Source organism: Trachemys scripta, chromosome 9 (assembly GCF_013100865.1).
Source record: "Trachemys scripta elegans isolate TJP31775 chromosome 9, CAS_Tse_1.0, whole genome shotgun sequence".
Classification (NCBI taxonomy): Eukaryota; Metazoa; Chordata; order Testudines; family Emydidae; genus Trachemys; species Trachemys scripta.
Window position 1 is genome coordinate 99338309 of NC_048306.1, and position 22033 is coordinate 99360341.

At 50.4% G+C, this 22033-nt stretch overlaps 1 protein-coding gene across 4 annotated transcripts in view; it reads right to left on the bottom strand.

Annotated features, from left to right (window-relative positions):
* The window catches only part of MASP1 (mannan binding lectin serine peptidase 1), a 64265-nt gene extending 49466 nt beyond the window's left edge, over positions 1-14799 (bottom strand). The window contains exons 1-2 of one of the 4 annotated variants that reach the window (XM_034782681.1): positions 14460-14786; positions 11291-11516 (exon numbers count right to left, since the gene is read on the bottom strand). In XM_034782681.1, the coding sequence (XP_034638572.1) occupies positions 11291-11516; positions 14460-14464 (231 nt within the window). In that variant the 5' untranslated portion in view covers positions 14465-14786. Of the gene's footprint in view, positions 1-11290; positions 11517-14459 lie in introns of all 4 variants that reach the window. The other 3 variants (XM_034782682.1, XM_034782680.1, XM_034782683.1) reach the window with 3 other exon arrangements.
* Positions 14800-22033: the final 7234 nt, after the last annotated feature.

A 22033-nucleotide genomic window follows, 5' to 3' on the forward strand; every position in this document is an offset into this window, starting at 1 on the left:
TTGGCTCCTAGCTCCATGCTGGCCTGTGCATTGTAACCCCTTCCAGCTGCTGTTCGCAGCACCCTGCCTGCATTCCTATGAGGAGATTGGAATAGGAAGAGCCCCCCTGCTTCCTCCCACGGGGGGGACGGGCGGGGGGAAGAAGGAATGTTGCTTTCCCAGCTCATGCCAGCATTGCTCCCTTTCATGCCAAGTGAATTCTATTAAGGGGAGGACTAAAGAAGCCATCCCCCATTGCCCAGAGAATGGATCAGCACTGAGGCTGCCCTGATCTTCCCATTTCCCTCCCTCCGGAGGCTTGTCTGGTCTCAGGGTTTGGAACGGCTGCTCCCCGTGCCCCACAGAGGAGAGGGCTCTGCATGCTGCTGGGTTTGGACGATCTGGCCTGTCCTGGGGATGTGAGGATGGGCGGCCAAGTGACTGAGCTCCTGTTTCTGTTGGGATGCGGACAGGGGTGGGTGTGACTCGGGGGCCCCCGCCAACCAAATGAAGAGGTCTGAGAGTGCGAAAGGTGTGAGAGAGAGGCGAGTGAGTGTGTGCGTGCGAGGAAGGGGAATGGGTGTGTGTGGCGATTGTGTGTGTGTGTTTGCAGAAGTCAGGGGAATGGGCGTGTGGGGGGTTGTGAGTTGGACAGGGCTCTGTTTGTACGAGTGAGGGGTGTGTGTGTGGAAACTGTGAGCGTGACAGGCAGGAGGTTTCAAGATGTTCCTCACGCTCTCCCCAGCATGCAGAGCTGCAAATTCTTTCCTTAGTGCCAGGCCTGCAACCCAGCGCCCGGGGGAGGTGCCAGGTTCAGAGCGGGGGCTGGGTGGCAAGCTTGGCGTGGCATCCATTCCCCCGACATCTCTGCCTGGCTATTTCTGTTGTCTCAAGGCAGCAGCAGCCTGGGCACTTGTGCCGTCCCCCTTCCTGGGCTGGAGGATTTCACTGTGCTGCTCCCCTGGCCCCAGCCCCACTGCTTTGAGCCCATGCCTAGCTCCTCCCCTCCAAACCCTGGGGTGCAGGGAGCCCCTGTGGGACCCTGGCTCTTGGCTCACCGGGGACATAGGGCCTCACGTACAGCCCACCCTTTCTGCCTTGCACTGGCCCACAGAGACAGGGGGCAGCATTTGGACCGTGACAATTTTAGATTTCACATTAAATGAAGGACAGATATGTAAAGGTGGAGCCGATCTACAACCTGGCTAGATTTAACCTAGACTGCAGGCCCAGACTCCACGCTGGCAGCACCAGGGCATACATCATCTCACGTTACTGTGAGCACTTGTCTGCTGGCCTCGGTGTCCGACTGATCCAGTGCGAACGCCAGCTGCAGACAGGCCCGCCACACAAAGCAGAAAGCCATCTGCATGCAGTATGGCGCCTACAAGGCAGAGGCAGCATATGGAGAATGAAAGCTCCCGGAAAACACTCCAGCTGGTACAAAACACAGCAGCCCCTCTGCTTGCCGACGCTGTGAAGGCATCAGCTGGGCGCTTTGCTCTCTGCTCTGCCTCACCAGGCCTCTGTCCCAATACTCAAAGCCCTCTGTGGGATTGACCGTAGCTACCCGAGAGACACCACACCCCCTCTGCAACTGTGATCTCCCACCACAGCTCCATTGTACTGGAACAACGAATCTGTCCGCCAACAGGGGGAGGGTCACAAGTATCGGAGACAGGAACCTTCCCAGGAGTTGGACGTAGACTGGGGAACTCCTTCCCACAAGGAGACGAGAACACCGGCTGAAATGTCAGCTCAACACCTCCCCTCCCAACCGCCAGATTTAAACGATGAATGAAGATAGGTCTCCGCCATCGGTTCTGAGCCCCAACTTCCCTCAAAGTTTCCAGGGGTGTAGATCCGCTGTTCTGCCCCTGACGCAGAGGAGAACCTGTCCTACATCCTTCAGATCTGACTTTCTGCTGAGACCGAGGGGGCTCGGGGCTCATGTCCCAACTTGGCCTCATCTCTAATAATAAGAATCATCTTTGGGAACGTTGTGAGGATCCCACATACCGTGTGACTTATTTCACGAGACGGCTGTACACGTTAAAAGCAGAGACGCTCTGCAGACGCTATTGAAGGTCCTTCTCCAATCTGTTGGTATCTCCCCTCCTGCTGTCATGTTCCCAGAGGGCCTTCAGCCCTGCCCTGGGATTGCTCTGCCTAATGAGCCATGTATATACATTACAAGTGGTATGTTTTGCTCTCCTCCGTCCAATTAGTGCATTCCTGGGAGGGCAAAGGAAGCGGTGATGGCTGCGGTTCTTGACTGCCTGCTTTGTGCTGGTTTCCTGCTGCAGATATTTCCAGTGCGGAGCAGAAAGACCAAATTCCATTTGGAGCTTACGAAATTCCATTAACTTGGGGATTTCAAAACAATCTCCAAGGTGTTATTGCCCTGTTTATCCTTCCGCCCGTGCCATACGAAGGGCAGTGTCAACAAAACCGTTGTAGCTCTGCCTAAATCAAAGGAACTATGGTGACTGAAACCCGCTGAGGATCTGGCCTCGAATCTGAAATCTGACGGAGCAGGGCCTGCATCTCTTGCTTCAGTGTGTGCCTAGGTAGACCTCATTTCTTCTGGACCCCTCAGCAATTGCCCAAGAAGAAATGCCGTGGTATGCTCATAAATCATTACCCTCTGGGTGCAAATGGCTTTGAACTACGGACGCGAGGTGGACTGAATTGGAAAAGATGGTCAAAGCCGAAGGCATTTTGTTCAACTTTTAAGAGGATTTAACAGGCAATAGAGAGACTGTTGCTGTTTTTTAAACCCGGATTCAGTTCAGCGTAGTCTTGCAGTGAATTTCTCCGCTGCAATTGATGTTTCCCGAAGGGACACATCTTCTCTAGTGAAAATGTTGACATAATGACCCTGGACGGGGACACTCCAAACAAACAGCCGAGATTTAATTACCAGCCGGCTCTCGGGATGTAAATGATCTATGAAAAAGTATACAGTCCCCAGCAGCAGCAGCAAATATTAACCGGGGAGGGTGACCTTGCTGTTTGTTTTACTGCCAGAGGCCTGTCACCGCGCCATGTGCTGGAGGGGATGGAGTCCATCGCAGATAAAGAGTTGCAGATACCTTCAGTGAGGACGCTGCTCTTTTCTGCAAGCCTGGTTCCGCGGCTCTTACGTTGAGTACGTGGGACTCGTCTTGAGAGAAAATGCCATCGCCCTGGAAGGGTTCCAGATTCTGTCTCAATGTTTGTGTCTCTATCCATAGAAACCTAGAAATGTCGGGCTGGAAGGGACCTCGAGAGGTCATCTAGTTCGGTCCCCAGCACTGATGCATGACCAAACATACCTAGACCATCCCTGACCGGTGTTTGTCCAGCCTGTTCCTCAAAACCTCCAACGACGGGGAATCTACAGCCTTCCTGGGTCACCTGCTCCAGTGCTTAATTACCGGTAGAGTTAGGAAGTGGTGAGCAGCTGTTTAATGCATTTGCTCACAGTTGTGATAGCTCCAGGGCCTGCTTTTTCCTTGCCTCTGCCCTGAACCCATCCCTGCTCCTGCTTTGCCTGACTCCAGGCTGACCCTCGGCTCCAATTCCTGGCTTCTGACTTTGGTGCTGACTCTGGGCTCTGGCTTCTGGCCTCTCACTCCAGCTCTGAGCCTGGGCTCTGACTCGACTCCTGCTCTAGCCACTGGGCATGACCACCCACATCCCAGTCACTGACATAAGAACATAAGAATGGCCATATTGGTCCATCTAGCCCAAGATCCTGTCTTCCGACAGTGGCTGGTGCCAGGTGCTTCAGAGGGAATGAACAGAACAGGGCAATTATCAAGTGATCCATCCCGTCCACTCCCAGCCTCTGGCAGTTGGAGGTTTAGGGACACCCAGAGCATAGGGCTGTGTCCCTGGCCATTTTGGCTAAGGGCCATTGATGGACCTATCCTCCAGGAACTCGTCTAATTCTTTTTTGAACCCAGTTATGCTTTTGGTCTTCACAACATCCCCAGGCAATGAGTTCCATAGGTTAACTGTGCATTGTGTGAAGAAATACTTCCTTAGGTTTACATTAAACCTGCTGCCTATTAATTTCATTGGGTGACCCCTAGTTCTTGTGTTATGTGAAGGGGTAAATAACACCTCCCTGCTCACTTTTCTCCACACCAATCATTATTGTATAGATCTCTATCATATCCCCCTTTAGTCATCTCTTTTTTCTAAGGTGAACAGTCCCAGTTTTTTTAATCTCTCTCATATGGAAGCTGTTTCATGCTCCTGAACATTGTTGTTGCCCTTCTCTGTACATTTTGCAATTCTAATATATCTTTTCTGAGATGGGAGTGACCAGAGCTGCAGGCGGTGTTCAAGACGTGGGCGTACCATGGATTTATACAGTGACATTATGATATTTTCTGTCTTATTATCTATCCCTTTCCTATTGGTTTCTAACATTCTGTTTGCGTTTTTACCTTGCACATTGAACAGAGGTTTTCAGAGAACTATCCCTGATACCTCCAAGATCTCTTTCTTGACACTCATGCTGTTAAATCTGGAGTTCCCTGGTGATCACAGGGATCACTGCTGTTACACTAGCCCAGCAGATGGTTTGAATGAAGATCCTAGGTGCATATACATCTTATGGGCTACGTTTTCTAAATTGTCCTGAAAATATGCGTGTGATTGTGCTAAGCTGGTACTTAGAGGCACTTGAGCATGCAAATGTGCACATACAAATTAGGCAGTTAGGGACAAATTCACCACTAATGTAGATGGACACAATTCCATTTCACCAGCAGTTCATTTGGCCCATCGTTTAGAAAATGTTTAAAAATCTCTGTATATTGCTAGGGTCTCACTCTAGCTACAGCCCCAGGTTCTCTGGACTGGCTGAGCTGTGCTTGTTGCAAGTCCAGGCTGGGAGCAATGGAGAGTGGGATGAGGGCAACGCTGTACAAACCTGGAGCCAGTAATGAAGACAGAGCAGCTCTGTCTTACCCTGGCTGCTAAGGGTCTCAAGGCGTCATCCTGGCAGCGAGAGATCAGTCAGATGCAGCGGTGTCCTGGCCATCCCCTTGGCTGTACACTTAATCTGGGTAGGGGTGGGTCACACAGGACAGTGACTGTATGTCACTAGATGATATTCCCATGGGGTGGGAATCTCCACTCTCTGGATCGGCCAGGAATACGGCCTTTTTGAATGCCATGAATCTGACCATACGTTGCGGTAAAACTTCTCTAGGAATGTTGTCGATTACATCATCCAGTACATCCAGACGTTCCTTTGCAGCACTGTGGTCCGAGCACTGAGCCGAGGAATCTGTAAATGGGACTCACCAAACACCACGCAAGTGTGCAACATGACCCAGCGCAGGGCCGGGGAAACAACGGCCGATAAAGGCAAATCTGTGGGGATCCTTTTATGGCAGCAAGTTGCAGTCCCATGGAAATGTGAAAAATGTGCACAGGACGGGGTGCTCACTGATGCTGTCAAGAGGGCATCGTGTGGCTTGAGCGTGGCACAAGATGTATCCATGCTGCAGTGTTATACACACTTCTAAAATCAAGCAACTAACTGGGGCACCATTTGGCCTTTCCACAGTCCAGCCTGGCCTGTAGTCTTGCAATATACTTCACTGGAGACATCTCGCAAGATCAGGGTCTCCACCAGTTCCTTCCACTCCTTGTGGGCTAGGGCCGGCAAACCCGGAGCCTGTAGCGCAGTGCCTCAAACAGCACGAGGTTTATCCTTTGTATCCCACGCGCTGAATGCAGCTGCAGTCCTCGGGGGAATCACGTCAGTATCACAACGCAATGATTTTTCCTCCTGGGATTAACGTAAATACCGGCTTCTTTCATGATGCCCCTATTGGGCAGCTTCCCTGATCCAATGTGATTAACCACCTTGGTTTTCTCCGCCAGCTGCTCCTAAAAGCTCCCTTCTTTGGCTTGGCCTTTCCTAGCTAATCAGCCTCTCTTGCCTCTGCATCGAGTGGTGAATGTGAAATCTGCAGCCACTCGAGACAGGCCTGATCTCAACAATGAAAAGTCGTCTGACTTTATCTTACAGTCACACCCTCCCCTGTGTCGGTCAGTGTGACAGCGCCACCCAGAAGTTCAGAGCTCCATTGTGTTGGGTGCTGCATGAACAAACAGTACGGGCTTGTCTACACGGGGAGATTGATCAGAATAGCTCTCCCACAATAAACTTGGCGAGTGCACTAGTTATTCCCAATCCAGAGTGATTTTTATTCCGGACTAGAGTGTTCACATGGGGAACAATTCCGGAATAGCTGGACAAGCCCTCAGGGTATGTCTACACTAAAGGGGGGAGGGGGTTGATTTAAGATATGCAAATTCAGCTACGTGAATAGCGTAGCTGAATTAGACGTATCTCAGCCGACTTACCCCGCTGTAGGGACGGCGGCAAAATCGACCTCTGCGGCTTCCCGTCGACAGCGCTTACTCCCACCTCCGCTGGTGGTGTAAGAGCGTCGATTCGGGGATCGATTGTCGTGTCCCGACAGGACGCGATAAATCGATCCCCGAGAGGTCGATTTCTATCCGCCGATTCAGGCAGGTAGTGTAGACCTAGCCTTAGAGACTCTTCTTGCCCTGTTTACATTTACACAATGTGCAACATGTGGGGGTTGCAAACTGAGCCCCTAATTCCAGAAACCACTTAAGCACATGCTAAAATCTCACTGATATCAATGGGCCTTAAGTACAAGCTTAAGTGATTTCCTGAATCACTGCTGATGCAAAGACCGGGGAAGGGAGGATGTGGGTTACATAGGCTCGTGATGTGAGTGCGATGCAGTCGACTCATTCAAAGGGTTGACTCTTCATTATAATAAAGAAATGACCAGATTAAAATCGATGTCAGGAATGTCTAACCTCAGCCCTGATCCTGCTATTAAATCCGCCGGGCTGACTCCTATGACAGAGATCCCTGCTGCGTGCATAAAACTGCAGGAACATGGACGGGGCCTTAGGGTGAAATTTTCAAATCCAGGTAGGGGCTTTTGGCAGAATCCCTCCCTTGAAAGGAATGGAAGTTGTGTGTCTAGATCCCCGAGTTAGAGCTGAAAACCTCAACCCAGCACAGTAAGCTCCTGGGGGATGAGGCTGTTTCTTCCCATTTGCCCGTAAAGTGCCCTGAGGTGACATAAACAATGAATATCATTGACTCTCGTTCAGGTGAATCTCAAGCTGCCCCTCCTCCCGTTCTATTACCTGGAGCTGTGTGAAGCTGCTCGGTCTGGTTCGCAAGCGATCACGCCAATCTGTTGTTATTTCCGAGTCACATCCCTGGTTTGATTTTCTGGGTCCGAGCAAGGTGAGAAATTCCACCGAAGTTGAGGCATTTCGCTTAGGGCTTGTCTACACATACCGGGGGACTGATGTGTGGTGATTGATGCATCGACCGCAGCTCGCTCTCCCATCGACTCCTGTACTCCACCTGAACGAGAAGCACAAGGGGAGTCGGTGGGAGAGCGTCTCCTGTCGCCATCGCGTAGTGTGGACCCCGCGGTAAGTAGCTCTAAGTACGTCGACTTCGGCGATGTTATTCACGTAGCTGAAGTTGTGTAACTTAGATCGATCTCCCCCGTAGTGTAGACCAGGCCTAAGTCTCAGGTGGAACCGTGCACAAAACCATCCCGATTGGCACCAGTTACCTGGAAACTGAGTCAGATTTTCCCAGGAGGACCATAAGAACGGCCGTACTGGGTCAGACCAAAGGTCCATCTAGCCCAGTATCCTGTCTACCAACAGTGGCCAATGCCAGGTGCCCCAGAGGGAGTGACCCTAACAGATAATGATCAAGTGATCTCTCTCCTGCCATCCATCTCCACCCTCTGACAAACAGAGGCTAGGGACACCATTCCTTACCCACATTCCAATAACCTCATTCCCACTAAGCAGTACCTAGGCCTTATGCTGTGATTAGTCCCAGTGTGGTGGAGGAAGCTGTCTGACTCGAATGCAGGGGGGACAAGAGGCAGACCTGGGGGAGTGGGGGGGAGAGAGCTTGGGACAGGACAGTCCTGGGGCGAATCAGGGTTTGGTAGGGAAGGAGGCTGTTGTCCGTAGGATCTCTGCCTCATCTGTTGCCGAAGCTGGAAGGTGTGCAGCGAACAAGGCAGGGTCCGGCTGGGAGAGAAGGGACAGATTCATGCTGAACGCTGTGCTGGAGAATTGGAGTCTGTCCCTGTCTCTGCCATAGAGCCCATGTGTGATACTGGACAAGTCACTTCAACCAGCCTTTTCACAGGTGGCCATAGCTGTGGGTCCCTCATTTCCTTGCTGCCTGACTTGAGAAGCTGGGGCCTGACTTATAGAAGTGCTGGGCACTCACAGCTACAACTGAAGTCAATGCTGTGAACATATCAAGTGCAGTATAATACTAAGTATGCTGAAAACTCAGGTCCTAGCGGGCTCAAATCAGCCACCCCAAATTAGTGAACACCTATGACCTTAATGTCTCTGTGCATCCCGGTTCCCCACCTGTAAAAAGGGGATAATAGCACTGCCCTACCTCGTAGGCAGGCTGGGAGAATAAACCCATGAATGTCTGTGAAGCCCTTTGATATAAGCACCCTGGAAAAACCCACAAGGAAATTAATGATTCTGTCTTCAGAGCAGAGTTGGAACGGGGGCCAGTAAATAAGGGCTGGGCCACCCACCGAACAATGAGGATAAAAGAAAATATTGAGTGAGCACCATCCATCCCTGGCACTGATTAAGGCAGGGATCCTCTGGAAAAAAATAGTACGTGCTCCTACAATTAAAGATGGTTTCATAATGCATACGTGCAAGGGGGCCGAATTCAGATTGCACAGGAGACCTTCATTCTGGTATCTCCTAGCTTCTGAGTGCTTGAGATTGCTCCCTTAACATTCCTTTCATGTCGTTTTGTGTGTGTGTAATTTCTTGTACTTTTCTCCTGGCCCCTCTGATACGTCTCCTTTCTAAGGTGAACAAGCCCAATCTTTTCAATCTCTCTTTGTAGGAGGAATTCTTCGTGCCCTTCACGAGGCTCATCACAGTTCCCAAGTCTAATTTGCCAATTCCTTGCAAGGAGCAAGTTCTCTTTCTTTCTTGTTTTTACGACGATTGTTTTAAACGAGGAATGGATTTAGAGCTCCGGAAAAGTTATTATTCACCTCTGACGAACCAATCAGGAAGCAGAGATTTGGACATGTTCTCTGATCGGCTCAGAGGTGATTCATCCTTTGCCCTGAATTCAGCAGCTGTCAATCTGGAAGCCTTCACCCATGTCGGCTTATTGGCTAATATGACTCTTGGCCTCAGTCGTGTTGACCTCTGGGAAACAGAGGCAAATGGCCAACGCACCACATGACCTTTCCTCGTCCTGTCCCGAGCCAGGATTTTCTTCCGTGTTACAATAATGGTCACAATGGATTAGCCCAGGTGTTTGTGCAGTGGTGATGTTGTAGAGTGCATTGACTGGTCCAAAATCCATCAAAATCAATGGCGAGTCTCCCACTCAGTTCGATGGGCCTTTAGCGCGTATGCCCCCTTCATAAAATCCACCGATATTAACAAAAGCTGGGGAGATGAACCGAGGATGGAAATCTCCATAGATTCGCACAGCCACTTGGACACTCTCCTGACTTTTTCTAGCCAGGTCACTTGAGTCAGAACTTTGTAATTATTTCATCGAAATACATATGGATCGTTTTCAGGTCACCGTCAAAACAGCCAGACGGATGTTGCTGAGCGTTTCACATCAAGAATGTCATTCCCTGGCTGAGGCTTTGCAGGGTCAATTTCAGCCTGGAGCAAATTTATACAGCTGAGATTTAAATCCCTGTGAAAAATACCAGCCTCTTATGGAAACCCAGGGGCAAGGAGAGTTCTGCTGCCAAGTGGCACCAGGTGCAAATAAAAGGGATTGTTATGATGAGAATGTGAGGGTTGGGAGAGGGTGAAGGGTAATGCTTGGAATTGGGGAGTTTCCAATGAATTCTATCTTCAAGCTCATTGGTTTTTTGTAAAGTTATATATGTATGTATGTGTCTGTGACCTTTGTTCTTGGAGGAGAGCCAGGAGAAGCAGAAAGGACTAACCAAATAGCAGCGAGCGCCGTTAGTAAGGGAAACGGTGCCAGCACGCTGGAGCAGTTCAAACAACAACTAAAGCAGGAAAAAGAAAATACCAGCATTTTTGTTTTGTTTTCTCAAAGCAGACATTGAAATGAGCTGGAAACGAGAGGGGGGGTAAGGCGTGAAAGTCAGCTCCAGATCGATGCTCCTCCCATCTCAGTGATTGGTGGGGTTTGGAACTGGAGGTTGGATTTGGACTCGTCTCTACTGACAACCTTCGGGAATGGTAACGTATGTCCAGTCCTATAGGCCAGGGTCAGCACAGAAAGGGGGAGCTAACTACAGGCGTATTGCCTTGTCTGTACTGGCTGCTCCAGTAGGTGGTGCTCCGTGGCAGCACGGCTCTGTTTGCCCCAGGATGGTAGTAAGGAAATGTGGTGTGGCTGGAGATGCTATCTTTCAGAGGAGATGTTAGCCTGAAATCTTGGACTGCTCAGGGTTGCTACAGCTCCCACGGAGGGATGTCAACCAGAAAGTCCTACCTACAATGTGAGTGACTGTAAAAGACGGCCTGGAAGTCTGGATCCAAACTTTAACAGCCAATCACTGCTCCTGTAATGGACCAGACAAAACCTTTGGGTCTGACGACCTTTGGGAAGTCTGGGTCCAGATCCAAACTTTTAGCAGCACAAGCCCATAGCTAATGACTTGAACTGGATACAGTTTGAGTTGGATACAGGATTCTTCTTCACTAGAGGGTAAGGCGAAGCCTGCAAGGATCACTTAGCATTCAAGATGAGAGGCCCAGCACATGAAAAAGCCTTTCCAAATTAAAGGCATCTTCCATGCATGTTCCTGGCCTTGGCATTATGCCTCTATTATCTTTGCCATCTGCCATGATCCTGGCACATTCGCCACCACAGGTTCTCCTTAGTGAGCATCACGGTGTGCTGGCATTTGGTTCAGGTCCACACTTTGGGTCTAAGCCCTGAATCTGAACATCCTGCCTGTCCCTCCTCACAGCACATTTGTTAGTCCAATAAAGAACATCACCCAATCTACCTTTGTCCCTTTTGCCATTGGCTGATAAGCGCCAACTCAGCTTCCTCTTAGTTTCCTACTTGGAAAGTTAAGGCTTGTGCCCTGGCAATGAAAAAAGCTCCTCGCCCATGCTGCTGCTACACTAAGTTCTCCAACGCGGCCAACCTGCATGCCCTCCTGGCTCTTGGGTTGACACACTACAGCAATGGCATAGAGCCGTTTGGGCATCTCACCTTCACGTAGTCATATTCACAGAGGTAGGACGATTCCAGGTCAAAATGCATGAAGTAGAGTTTGATTCTAAATCCATCCGGCACAGAAATATTCCAAATCACGTCCGAGTCACTGGGGTAGGAATCTGGGAAGTTAGGGGACTGGATCTCCCCAAACATGTCCGTCAACTCAATGGCAGCTGCACTACCAAATAGGAAGGCACAAAGGGACCAGGCCAGAAGGTATCTGCAAAACACACATGAAGATCAAATTAATGTTTCCCCAGGCTGAAACCCATTGAGGACACCATCTACTTGGTTTGTCCTGCGTTCAAGGGTGGTTCTACTCTGAAAAGTGCCTGGGACCGGTACACCATGGCTTCAGGATGGCAAGCATGCAGGTTCTTTTCACCTTCCTATGCAGCATGGGATGTGGTTCACCTGCCAAAATCACCTGGGCATGTCTCACTTAACAATTCCCTGCCAGTGCAGGGGCCTTAGCGACACCTCGGTCTCTCCTGTTCCCTCCTTGTGGCATGCAGTTTAGTCTCTGGGGTAGTCCAACTGGTAGCCCGTGGGCCAGATCTGGCCCAGGGAATGATTCCATCCAGCCCCTGAACGTGTCTCCCCCCTCAGCAGACCTGCTCTACAAAATGGCAGCCCTGAGCGGCGCGACCTCCCATGCACCATACCTGCGAGGTCATGCCTCATGAAGGCCGCCATTTTGTAGAGCACATATTTCTGTATGTGGCCCATGGCGGTGCCCTGCACAACTAGCATCCAGCCAATGGCACTGGAAAGGTTGGCTCGCCCTTTGAGCTTAAAATAGGGGTAACCGGGTGGAATTTAGCAGTCTCTCCTGGGCAGGAGGTGAGACAAGATGACCTGATGGTACCTTCTGGCCTTGAACTCTATGAAACCAGGAATGGCTCCTCCATGGGGGGGATTTCCTTAGGCAGATTGTAATGACTCCAAACAGGAATTTGGTGAGATATGGGGCAAATAATCTGACTCTGATGAGAAATGTTTAGGATTGTTAATGAACGCAAGCGGTCGGGACCTCATCTCACCCAGCCGGTGGGCGCCCAAGCAGCCCAGCGTCCTCTAGCCCCATGTTGGGGGTGGGAGTGTCAGTGCTGACTCAGATAATAGGGAATCAAGTGTCTTTGAAAGATATAGCGCAAGGTGCAGTCTACGGCTTAATATTTCCTATCTGTGCACACGGCCTCCTCGCAAACCCAGGGCACCTAACGCTTTCTGAGGAACAGACAGCAACTAATGCTGCTTTGTTCAGGAAATTTTAATTTAATGGAAGAATAAACATGCAAAAGTTTAATAAAATAATGGAGCTTCTTAAATAGACTTAATGAACGAATCAGGGCTATAACAGCTAAGCCTTATTATTAGTACTTACCCTCATCTCACTAAACTTGGATGACTGATGGTTTGTAGACACTACCTACACTGACGGGATGGGTTCTCTCATCAGCGTGGGTAATCTACCTCTCTCAGAGGCAGACACTAGTGTGACCTAGTGCTGTCTACACCGGGGGTTGGATTGACATAACTACGTCTCTTAGAGGTGTGGATTTCTCATGCCCCTGGGAGATGTAGCTAGGCCAATGTAAGTTCCTAGTGTAGACCAGCGCTGACTCTCCAAGCTTATATAGCTCCATAACTGCACTACAATAGACATATTGTGTATGTTATGTAAGGAGAGGCTAAAGTTAATTTTTTTGTCTATTTCCCTCTTTTCTGTTTGTGAGTCTTTCTTTCTTTCTCTTGGGAGGGTAGGTATTATCCCCATTTTACAGATGGGGAAACTAAGGCCCAGATCCTCAAAGGCAGACAGGCTCCTAATTTCTACTGAAATCAATGGAAGTGAGCAGCCATTTCTCAGGCGTCCTGTCTGGTTCTGGGCCTAGGTGACTTGCCCAAACTCACAGCAGAGTTTGGATTCTATGCTTGTCTCAGGTCCCAAGGAATTAATGCTGATAATCCAGCCATCCTGATGCCCAGTCTTGTGCATTTTTCTGGCACAAAAATCTAATATAATTAGGTTTGTTTTTTTAACAAAACCAGTGAAAACAGGAGGTCTGCTTGGCATGAGACATTCTGCTTCTGTCGTGCTTGAAACTAACCAGAACCTAAGCAGTTTAATTCCATTATCCAAGTGAATAAAGTGCATCACTAAAGGGACTGTGTAAAAAGTCAAATCCATTAAAAATATTATTTCAGTTTTAAAAACTAGGTACTCAGGCCTTGACTTTCAGAAGCCATTTAAGCCAACGGAACTATTTATGCACAAAGCCTGGATAAATGTTTGCGAGATCAGGGGTTGAGTTAGCTATGCCAGTGAAGAAATTAAAACTATATCTATGAATTATTTTTAACCTGATGGAGTCCTTTTAAAAGCAAGGCAGTAGATATCTGGGGTGGTTTCATGTACCACACTCACTTCCCTCAGCTTTTGCTGAGAAGCAGAGAAAGTTAACGAGAACTGAGAAATTTGGATCAATTTTTCTCTCAACGCAAATGAGTTTTAACATGCAACTTTCTGATGGCTTCTTCGAAACCACAAAAATGTGCGAAGGGAAAAACTGTTTCTCTTCTGGTTGAAAAACATCTATGGGGCCAGATCTGTAGCTGGTGTAAACCATGTGAGCCTCCTTGACTTTGATGGAGCTACGCGAATTTGCACCAGCTAAAGATTTGGCCTGTTATGTCTTTGCTTTGCTTTCTCAGTAACAGAGAAGGAAAAATAAGATCAAACTTCTCTGCCATGCCAGGAAAGTCTTATCCTCAGGAAAGGGAGAAAAATGACTTTGGTGTGAACAGAGAAACAGAAACACGTACAGTATGTAACGCCTCTGCTGAAACTCACACTTTTCAGAATCCCAGCGAACGCTGTGTAAATAAAGCACGCGCTTTCTTTGCAACCCAAAAAAGCCAGCCTGCATGGTGAGTCGTCCCCCAGTAAGCTAGAATTCCCGGGGACTCCGGCACGCAAGCCCAGCACTGGCATGGATTCGAGACGCAGACAATGTTTTATTTGCTGCTTGCCTCGCAGGCTAAGCAATCGAAAAAAAGCAATCATCAAAGTAAAGTATTTTCCAGAGGCAATTCCCCTCCCCAGCCCTGCCCAAATAGCATGGGAATCCCCTTGTCAGTTTCCCAGATGGGTACTTACTTCATTTTGCTGCTGTTGGTGTTTTCTGATCTGCTTGGAATGAGGGTGTTTTTGGTATAGGCTGTCTTGTCCCAAACGCTCCGCTGTCTGCCTTATCTTTGTTCAACCCAGATTTGTGTGTGTGTGTGTGTGTGTGTGTGTGTATGTGTGACTGGAGTTGTCTGGCATTCTCCATGCAGGTCACGCCTTCCTCTGCCTGCTACAGTTCTACACACACAAACCTGACTGTGCTGAAACTGTCCTCCGCTCAGCCAGGCTGTTCTCACAGTCCCTTCTCTCACTCCACAGGGATGTCTCCTGGACTTCAACAAAAGCCATAGGGCTCAGCTAGGTTTTTGTCTTTCTAAATCTGCAAGGGTGTGTGTGTGTGTGTTTGTGTTGTACGTTTTTTTTTCCAGGCTGCTGTGCCAGATGGCTAAAATTTGCTTCTCAACAGGGCGCGCTGCAGAGACACCAGCACAAGACGAGCCGGGAATGTATGAAACACAAAATTGTCCAATGTAAATAACTGAAATTAGACTTGGGCCCGGGCGCTGGAATTCAGATAGGGGTTTTGGGGACCAGATTTCAGCCTGTCCCCGCCACAGCTCCGAAGTTGTTCAGAGTTTGGGGTTCCACTCTGGTTTCAGAGAAAGCTTGTAATCACCAGTCAGATCTAGGCTCAGATCCAGGTTTCCAACCCCTGCAAAGCTCAGGACGGGATGGGTTCAGGATTCTCATTCCGGGGCTAATGGCAACATTCAGATCTGGGTTCGGTTCTGGATTTAGAGCCCCTTAACGCTCAGGGATGCAGGCCTTTGATCCAGACACATCTCTAAATGGAACAGCTAAAACCCTGAATGCTTTCCTACCCTAAATAGATTCCTTCCCCCTTTCTCTGAACAAAAGGAATGATTTGCCTATAACACATAATGGGAACAAAATCTATATGGGCTGCAAACAAGGAGACCATCAGCAGGGAATCGAAGGGAGCACCCACTCGTCGGCCAGACAAGATGCTCTTTGAGAGTTTCGGAGTAAAATTTTAATAGCTGTTTGCCGATGTCTGCTTAATCCGGTTAATGTAAAACCTGCAGATGCCCAGAGGCAGACAGGCCTGGGTACACATGCAGCATGTTAAACACACACCCAGACAAGGAAAGCAACCAGGCAGGGAAATGAGGATGTGCTAGCACAACTTATTCTAAACAGCATGTTTCTAAAATCGCCCAGGACTTTACCAGCTCTCTGATGCAGGGCTGGGACTCAGTAATTAGAGGGGACCTGTTGATTTAAGACCTGTACTTCCGGCTGAAAGGCCTTCATCTTCTCTGGCTCCTTGAGACCTCCAAGATGATTCTAAATGAAGGAAGGAAAATATTTCGCTCTGCTTTTGTCCATGTTTCCTGTCAGCAGTTGGTATGTGTCAGTTTCACTGCTGCCCTCTATTGTTTGTGTGGGATTCCGCCTCAGCCGCAGGGGAAGAAATAAGGTTTGTTTGTTTTTTAATTAGGAAAATGTTATTGTAAAACCACAAAAAACCCAGCCGGGGGCTCTGAGGGAGGAGCTGTCGCTGCTATTCCCCCCCAGTCACTGTTCATTTAGGAAGTTTTAACAGGTCATCATGACACAAACACCCGGATTCCGTGTTTATTTATAAACCCACCCAACTGCTCCCATCTTGCAGGATCCTAGAGTCAGGGCCCCTTAGCCTGAGCCCAAGTCAGATGCCACAGGCCAGTCCCGGGTGTCTAACTGCAGTGTGGACGTACCCCCTGCGCACGTTTCCCAGACCCGAAGAGGAGCTCTGTGAAAGCCTGACAGATTGTCTCTCTCACTAACAGAAGTTGGTCCAATAAAAGATATGACCTCACTGTCGCACTGCGGGCTGCAATACAGACCAGTGGGGGGTGGTTGTGTCACCACCTGCCCTGCAACCCGGGGTGCCTCATAATGCTTTGCTGCTGTAGTTTCCACCTGGGCCACTCACAACAGCCTGCCAGCAGGCAGGTCACCCCTTGAGTCTCTGTGTATAGCTGCAGGCCTGAGCCAGCAACTCTGACCCCACATTCTGCTTTCCACCAGCCTTGGTTACCACCTGCAGAGCGACTTCAGCACACTCCCAGTCCTGAATTTCCCCAAAAACCAAAGCATGTGTTCTGTGCTTTCCTGCCCTCTGCTGGACAATTCAGATATTCACGGTCTGTTGCCTCTGTAAAGGGTCAATGTTCAAGAGTTTGCCACTGTAACTGGAGTTCCCAAACAGTTCTCCTTAAACACAGCCCCGGATTGGTTTAGGTCAAAAATAAAACAAGTTTATTGAACTGCAGAGAGGTAGGTTTTAAGTGAGTACAAGTACAAAGTATTAACATCAGCAATGGTTACAAGAAAAATCAAGATGAAACACTTCTTAGTAGCTAAAACGTAATAAGCTATACTTGGTTCAAGGTAAAATCCTTATCACCAGTTCCCAGCAACATGGCTGACCCCATCCTCAGGCCAGGATCTCCCCCCAAAGTCAAAGGGCTGGTTCCTTTGTCTTTCTAGGTGAAAGAGAGATGAACTGGGGTGTTTTGACCCTCACTTTTATAGTCCTGTCATCCTTTGAAATGCATTTTCCTGAGGTTTCTCCCAAATAAAGTTCATTCCAGCTGTGAGGAAGGAGACATGGAGTCTCGTAGTGAAAGAGGTTCCATATTGTTTGCTAAAACGCAACTCGATTTGTTCCTGCCCCCCTTCCTTGCCAAAGAATGGCCATTGACAGGTGATTGCCAATCAGCTTTGATGACGCCTGGCTAGAGGTGCCAACTTGTCCCTTGTCTTTGAGAAGCGTGTTTACCTCTTTCCCCAGACTTGTCTGGTAAACACACTTCGGTCATGATTTCAGTTTATGTTCATAACTCTTAACACACCTTTTGAACATACGTTACACAACAATATGAACGAGCAGTGTGTTGGTAGTTTTCAAATGATACCTCCTTAGGCATAGTTTGTACAAAGATCATTACAGGAGTGTGCTCCACACTCCCCCGACCTTGTCTCTGATATCCTGGGACCACCACGGCTACAACCACACTGCACCCAAGAACAATTTTGGCAGGGATATTAAACCTGCTTCAGGGTTTAAGCCAATCTGTAACTGCTAGGGATTAGGATGAGACCAAATGTCAGGGGCAAATTATCCTACATCTGCCTACTGCGAGTTTTCTTGCACCTTCAGCCTCAGCTGGAGTATTGTGACCAGTTTGGGAAAGATGTGGAGAAATTGGAGAAAGTCCAGAGGAGAGCAAGAAGAAGAAGAAAAAAAAGATGAACGGGATCTAGAAAACATGATTTACGAGGAAAGATTGAAAAAAAAAAAGGGTTGTTTAGTCTGCCAAAGAGAGGACCGAGGGGGGACATGGTAACTGTCTTTGTGTATGTAAAAGGTTCTTACAAAGAGGAGGGCAATACATTGTTTTCCTTAGCCACTGAGGACAGGAAAAGAAGCGATAGGCTTAAATTGCAGCCAGGAAGATTTTAGTTGGACATTGAGAAAAACTTCCTAACTATAAGGGTAGTTAAGGGTAGTTAACAAATTACCTCGGGAGGTTGTAGAATCTCTGCCACTGGAAGATTTAAGACCAAGTTAGACAAATGCCTGGTAGGGATGGTTTAGATAATACTTTGTCTTGCCCCTTCCAGTCCTACATTTCTACGATTCCTATGAATTATCTGGTGCCGGGAACTCTCAGAACCAGGATATTGGGATAGATGGACCTCAGGTCTGATGCAGTCAGACAATTCTTACGTTCCTAAATTGGCCATTTTTTCTTAAATATCTTAGAAATACCAGAAATGGGGAGTTTTATTGTCCTTGTCTTGCTGGAGGACACAGATGTATTTTTGGAGCTGTCTCAGCCCTTAATAGCCTGGATGGCTCTTTAACAAAGAGAGCTTTTCCCCTAAGCATTGATTGGACATTTGAGTTAAGTGATAGTAATAAAAAAGGAGCACTTAGAACTGCCTGAATATAAATCACTCCCTGTCTCGATGAAATCCTATTGAACTTCCTTGACACCTGGCATGTCATAATCCGACTAGTTTCCCAATCCTCCTTCGAGTCTGCTAGAATAAACAAGATAGGTTCATTTCTCAGGTAAAAGACCATGTAGATTCCTCCACACATAGTTTTTTAACCGTCCAGGCCTTCATCACCCACCGTAAAGACAAAAATGCGCAGCGCCAATCCCCCCGTTTGCAGGCCTCCTTTTCCGGTTGCTGTTTAAGCAACATGTCTGAGAGCAGGAGCCGCTCTTGAGATTCTTTCGGCCGCTCACATGCCTGCAAAAAGTGCCAAGCTGGATGCAAGCTTTTGAATTGACTCAGTTGTTCCACTGTAGAAAAGCCCCGAAGATGTGTCACTCCTGTGTGTAGTTAAAAGCTCATTACCCCATGACTCTGGCCTGTGGCACTCGATTCATTAAAAGGGCACCGCACTTTGCAGCTCCGAGTGCAAACTGTTTAGTAAATCCAGCTGGTCTTCAGCAGGCGTTTCTTTAACTTCTGGGGCCTGATTTCGCCCTCCCCGACAATGGTGTAAATCAGGCACAAGAATGGTGTCAGTCAGCTGTGGCCCTGCCCCTTTCCCTCTGCCTGTTCCCGGCTGCACCCTGGCAGTGTTCTTCTGATTGTATAGAGGGGAAAAATGAGTCACATGGCCTGATTGTTTAGACCCGGGGGGGACAGGGAGGGGGACGTTAGGCACCACTGTTGTTCTCGGCACGAAGAGAAGAGCACGTGTATTCCAACAGGGACATGCTTTTATTTAAACATGACGCAGCTCAGCGATGGCTGCACCCGCAGCTCCCCGATCTGCCCCCTGCCCTCCAGGGTGGAAGATGACCTCCAGACCTCTGCACCCACCCCTGCATCCTGACCCACCAACCACCCTGCTCCACGCGCAGCACCTACGGTCACGAGGCGGCTCCTAAGCAAGAGGCCGGATTGGCAGAGGTGCTGGCCGTCTGCAGCGTGACTTGGGGTGAGTTCTGGGCAAGGTGTGGCCAGGCAGCCACAGATGCTCTCTTAAGGAATAACCTGGCCAAGGAGCCCCCTGGTGGCGCAGGTAGAGAGCTGCGGGCTACCGAGGCCACAGAACCGAAGAGTGCGAAACTTTCCTTATCCAGCCCCTGCACGAATCCCAAGCGCTGCTCATTTCCCTGCGCTGGTGCAGGCTCCGTAACAGACGCGTCGACGTCTGTCCGTCCTGCGAATCTGGGCGTGGCTTCATGTCACCAGAGTGCTGATATCACTGAAGGGGCTGCCAAGGTCGGCGGGAGGGGGGGGCCCAGCTGGGCCGCTCGCTGCCCTGCTGCGGTTCCGGGCCTGGCTCCACACTCAGGAGAGGCTGCTTTGTATCCCTAGTCCAAGCAGGATGCCCCTGGGGCCCCAGGAAGGGGCTGGCCCTGTCTGGGCTTGGCAGCTGGTGCAGAGTACGAGCGGGATGTGCTCTCACCCAGCAGGTGGCCCATGGGTCAGACCAAGGAGGAGTAGATTGCAGCAGTCCATCCGGGTGGTGGTCAGCACATGGATCTCCGTGGGTAGGTGGCATTGGAGAGGGGAGGGTGCAGCTGCCCAGCCTTGGAGATGGGGGAAAGCCTTGGTGACCATGGATGCCCTCTGCTTATCTATGAGCAGTGAAAAGTTCAACAGGACCCTTGGACATGGCTTCCCCTGGGCTGCGTTGAGTGAGTTCCCCTCTGCCTGCTGGCATCATCATTTCTCCTCCTGGACTAAGCCTGACCTTGATGTTTTCCACCCTGGCGCCCCTTTCCCCTGGCACTGACGCAGATGGCAGCGCCGCCTGTGCTCCCGGAGCCACAGAGCAGGGTCATCAGCGCATTGCCCAGCGGAGCTCCTGATCTGTGCAGCACTGATTAAACTCCCCAAGCCCTGGCCCGGCACACCCTTTGCTCAGTGCAAAACCTCCTCAGGTGCTGTCGCTTCTCTGGTTGGTCCAAAGTCCTGGTCAGGATTCCGAACAGATCTCAGCGCTAACAGCCTCAAAGGCGGCCGGCAGATCTAACAATATTAGCATGAGCATTCGACCTCCATCCATAGCCCTCCGTCAGGATGACCAGCACAGCCTCCGTGTTGTGACCCCGGTGAACACAAGTAGCCTGGATTCCAGCTCTAGCCTCCTTTTCTTGTATTACGAGAGAGAGAGGAAGGGTGTCCTAGTAGTTAGAGCGCTAGAGTAGGAATTGGTTTCAAGTCCTTGCTCTGTCCCAGGCTTCCCGGGTGAGCTGGGGCAGGTCACAAAGGCCTTGTCTTCCCTGCTAACAGCTGTGTCTTTCGTACCTCGGGGAACTAACGCGCAAAACCCCTGGGAAGAAAATGCACCGTTGGTGGGGCAAATAGCGCTGACCTTGCCTTGTTAATGAAAGGGGCCTGCCGCCTGGGAGTGTTTACCTCAGGAGAGCTCGCGCACGCATTACTCTGGGGTAAAAAGGCACCTTTTTCAGCAGCACAGACAAGGCCGCTGTCTCGCCGTACCGTGGGGAGAACACCCGCATTCACAGGAGTGTTTGAGGCTTCACACATTGAAGATTGCGAGGTGCTCGGGGACTCTGGTAAAGGGGGCTGTAGTGAGTCGGTGTGGCTCCCCTCCTGTCCGGAAGAGGGAGCCCACGTGCCGGCACCAGAGTGGGTGGGACCACCACCGCCTGTCCCCGCCCCCCGGAAGTCAAGGGGCGGGACCGGAAGTATAAAGGCCGGCCGCCTGAGCCCAGTTGGAGCCCAGCCACCGCAGGGAGCAGACGTGCGGCCGGGAGCTCCTGGCCGGGAGACCGTCGAAGACCGGGGCTTGGACCCTAGCTGGCCTGAGCTACCCCGGGCCCGCTACGAAGAGGAGCCACCGGAGCCCGGTCACGCCGGCCACTGGGAGAACCCCTGGGAACAGGCCCCCACTAACCCTGAGGGTGAGACGGGACCCGAACCCCTTCCCCCCTGCTGCTATCCAGAGGAGCCGCCTGAGGACCCTTGGCCAGACTTCCCGGCAGAGCTACCAGACTTGCCGCCGAGCCCGGGCAGAGAGGAGCCCATGCAGGTGGACTGGCCCGATCCCGGCGCAACGACCGAGGTAGGCTTTGAGGGGGATTACGGAAGTGGCCCGGGGATAGCCGACCCCGGTCCGGCTGCCACTGAATGTGAGCCTATGTCAGTGTGTTGCGGTCTGGATACCCCACTGACCAGCAGCGGCAACACCCGCTGTTAGGGCCCCGGGCTGGAACGCAGTGGAGTGGGTGGGCCTGCGTTCCCCCCTGCCACCCCCCACTCACGGGTGGCAGGCATCCCCCTCATCCGACACTCGGCTACAGAGAGCCTAGGCGTGCCTTGCCTGGCCTCTGAACTGTTTACTCGCTCAGCCCCTGCAACCAGGGCCTGAGCTCACCTGTGTTGGCCCGCCCTGATCCAGGGCCTGGCCTCTGAACTGCTTACTCGCTCAGCCCCTGCGACCAGGACCTGAGCTCACCTGTGTTGGCCCGCCCCGATCCAGGACCGGGCCTCTGAACGGCTTACTCGCTCAGCCCCTGCAGTCAAGGGCCTGAGCT